The 2,500-nt window shown below is 41.7% G+C and overlaps 2 protein-coding genes across 2 annotated transcripts in view; one reads left to right on the top strand and one right to left on the bottom strand.

Annotated features, from left to right (window-relative positions):
* LOC137999604 (uncharacterized) overlaps positions 1-568 on the bottom strand; it is a 40,631-nt gene extending 40,063 nt beyond the window's left edge. Inside the window, exon 1 of the mRNA XM_068845424.1 lies at positions 267-568. Within this exon, the coding sequence (XP_068701525.1) occupies positions 267-387 (121 nt within the window). The 5' untranslated portion in view covers positions 388-568. The remainder of the gene's footprint in view (positions 1-266) is intronic.
* Positions 569-597: 29 nt separating this feature from the next.
* The window catches only part of LOC137999606 (cytochrome c oxidase assembly factor 5-like), a 4,714-nt gene continuing 2,811 nt past the window's right edge, over positions 598-2,500 (top strand). Inside the window, exon 1 of the mRNA XM_068845427.1 lies at positions 598-757. Coding sequence (XP_068701528.1) covers positions 647-757 — 111 coding nt within the window. The 5' untranslated portion in view covers positions 598-646. The remainder of the gene's footprint in view (positions 758-2,500) is intronic.

Genomic DNA, 2,500 nt, shown 5'->3' with positions numbered 1-2,500 from the left:
ATCTTTGTTTTCGTAATTTTAATCCTTATTTACAAGAGATACCACCAAAGTCTAATTGAGTTCGTTTATGATTTGAATGCATCACAACAATTCACAGTTATGACACCGCGAACACCCTTCCAATGAGAACAGACACTGCTTGCATACAAAATGAATCAAACGCACATTAATAAAATTATTAATGCAACTGTTACAAATATTCCCAGCCCTCATTCAGTTCACAAAATAAACGAAAAAAGTTCCGTAGAAACTTTTTAATCATTTACCTGTACAATATGTGTGGCCACAGATGAGATTTCTCGGAACAAACTGAATTTCGTCAGATTTGAAATTGTTGTAGCAAACAGCACAACTCAACCCTCGAGCATCGCGACTTCCTTCAGCCATGTTCACGAAGGACTTGACCAAAGCAATGTGAAATTCCGTAAACAGGAAATAAAAGGCTCCTGGTTACACTCAGCAAGCGCTAGAAGCCATACTTCTGCCGTTGCAAATAAAAGAAAAACTTTGCAAGTGGCTGTCAAACCTCTGGTCCCAGCGTTTCCCGGAAATTTGTGCTTTTCAGTTTATATGCCCGCATTCTGTTTGTCCAGAAGTCTACCACCGAAAACCAAGATGGCGGGTTTGTTTCACATGTTTTAGCAAGATGTCGCAAGTTGATGAAGAGAATATCGAAAATCAAGGACCTATTGAGCCTTGTAGTGGCCTTAGAAAGGAGCTTAAGGAATGTATTTTAGGGAGTGATTGCGTGAAGAAGGTAGGCTTAAGGAATTGTGGACCCAAAATTCTCTGTTAATAGGGAAGATATCTGTTTACAAACATTGCTTTCGTTATTCAAATGTACCCTTCGTTTCGACCGCCAGTGAGGCTTTTGTTGGCACGTTAGTGACAATAGGTGACGTCAACGATATCTTCCCTATATCTGGTAAGAGATTTGTCTGAGTTATTCCAGTGACCTGGCTTAATTATGGGAACGGAAGTGAGGCTGTCGGTGTCTCTGTTTGCTATCTATGGTATTCAATGTAAAACGAGAGAGCCTTCAATTAAAATGAACTGCACTGTTCACAATGAATAATTGTGTGGCTAGCCTTACATACGTATGTTTCATCCCTGCCAAGGGACTCATCAGAGACCTAAGGCTAGCAACATAATGCATCTATCAATGTTAAGCTGCTGGGGGAAGAGGCCGGGCATAGGCGGGGGATTTGAACTCAGATCAGTTTTTCTGTTCAAATGCCCGGCCCCAGGGAAGTCATCCTGGGTCAAAAAAGTGCAAATTCCCCACCCCAGGGGAACCCGGAGCTTAGAACGATCTGCCACGTGTTCCAGAGCGTCAACATCCACGAACTCCTGCCAAGATTTCGTCGTCAATATCAATTTTGAATGCTTATGAATTCAAGCAAGCATACACAAGGTGCACGAAGAAAACTCATGAATATTCAAACATATGCAAAAAATATGCACCAGAACACAACAGAAACAAAAGCTTTTTTATTGGATTACATCTCAACCTTGTTAAAAAGATTTGATGACCTTTGTCTTACAAAATATAGAGCAGATTCACTCACCTTACTTTCACTCATGGCGTTGAGGGAATCGCAGAGAATCGGTTTGCTTCTAGTGACTTCTGGGTAATACTATTTTTCAGTCTTTCTCGGTCATTCAAGATGGCGATCAGCCAAGATGGCGTCAGTGGACCCCACTCTTCTAACAGTCAAAGTCAAAAGTCCCGACCCCCGGAACTCAGCAAATGATCAAAAGTCCCTACCACGGGCAGACTTGTAAGTTCAAATCGCCCTCCTACGCCCCCCCCCCCCCCCCTAGCGGCTTAACATTGATAGGTGCATAATTATCCATTGTGAAATTCTTACACTGCACTGTTGTCATGTTATTGTTGTTGTTGACATAGCAAAGAGGTCAATCAAAAGTCAGTCCAACAGCAGCCTCAGTCATGCCATTCATAGTTCATTTAACTCAGGCTTGTAAAATGATTGCTCAAGGATCTATCAAATAATCAATCTCTGATATTAAATTTCTAGTGTTCTGATTGGCTCACTCAATCTCGGTTATCGGCTTTTTGATCATATGTGGAAACTGACTATGCGGGCCATTTTTGAAAAATTTTGGGTACTGGTCTAGCTTTCTATGATTTGTCGGAGCAAAGTTATTACACTAGGTTGACAAGTGATGATGATTGCCACGCCAGATACACAAAACATGGGTCACAAATCACAGGTCATACAGAAAGAATCCTAAACATTCATTAAAGCTAACCTAAACAAAAGTTTTTTGGCCTAATGTTAGCATTGGTAAACAGTTTGGGTTGTTTCTGTATTGGTGAAACATTGACCTGTGACCCGTAACTGCCTTGATTTTCATGCCATAGTACTTGGGGTATAAAAGTCAGGACACACTAGGCAACAAGTTGCTGTGAAAGAATTCTCCCTGCCATGGGCAGGGATGGTGCAGTGGTGAGAGCACTCGCCTCCCACCAATGTGG

This window comes from Montipora foliosa, chromosome 4 (genome assembly GCF_036669935.1).
Source record: "Montipora foliosa isolate CH-2021 chromosome 4, ASM3666993v2, whole genome shotgun sequence".
Taxonomy (NCBI): Eukaryota; Metazoa; Cnidaria; class Anthozoa; order Scleractinia; family Acroporidae; genus Montipora; species Montipora foliosa.
This window is presented reverse-complemented; position numbering and strand designations above follow the sequence as displayed.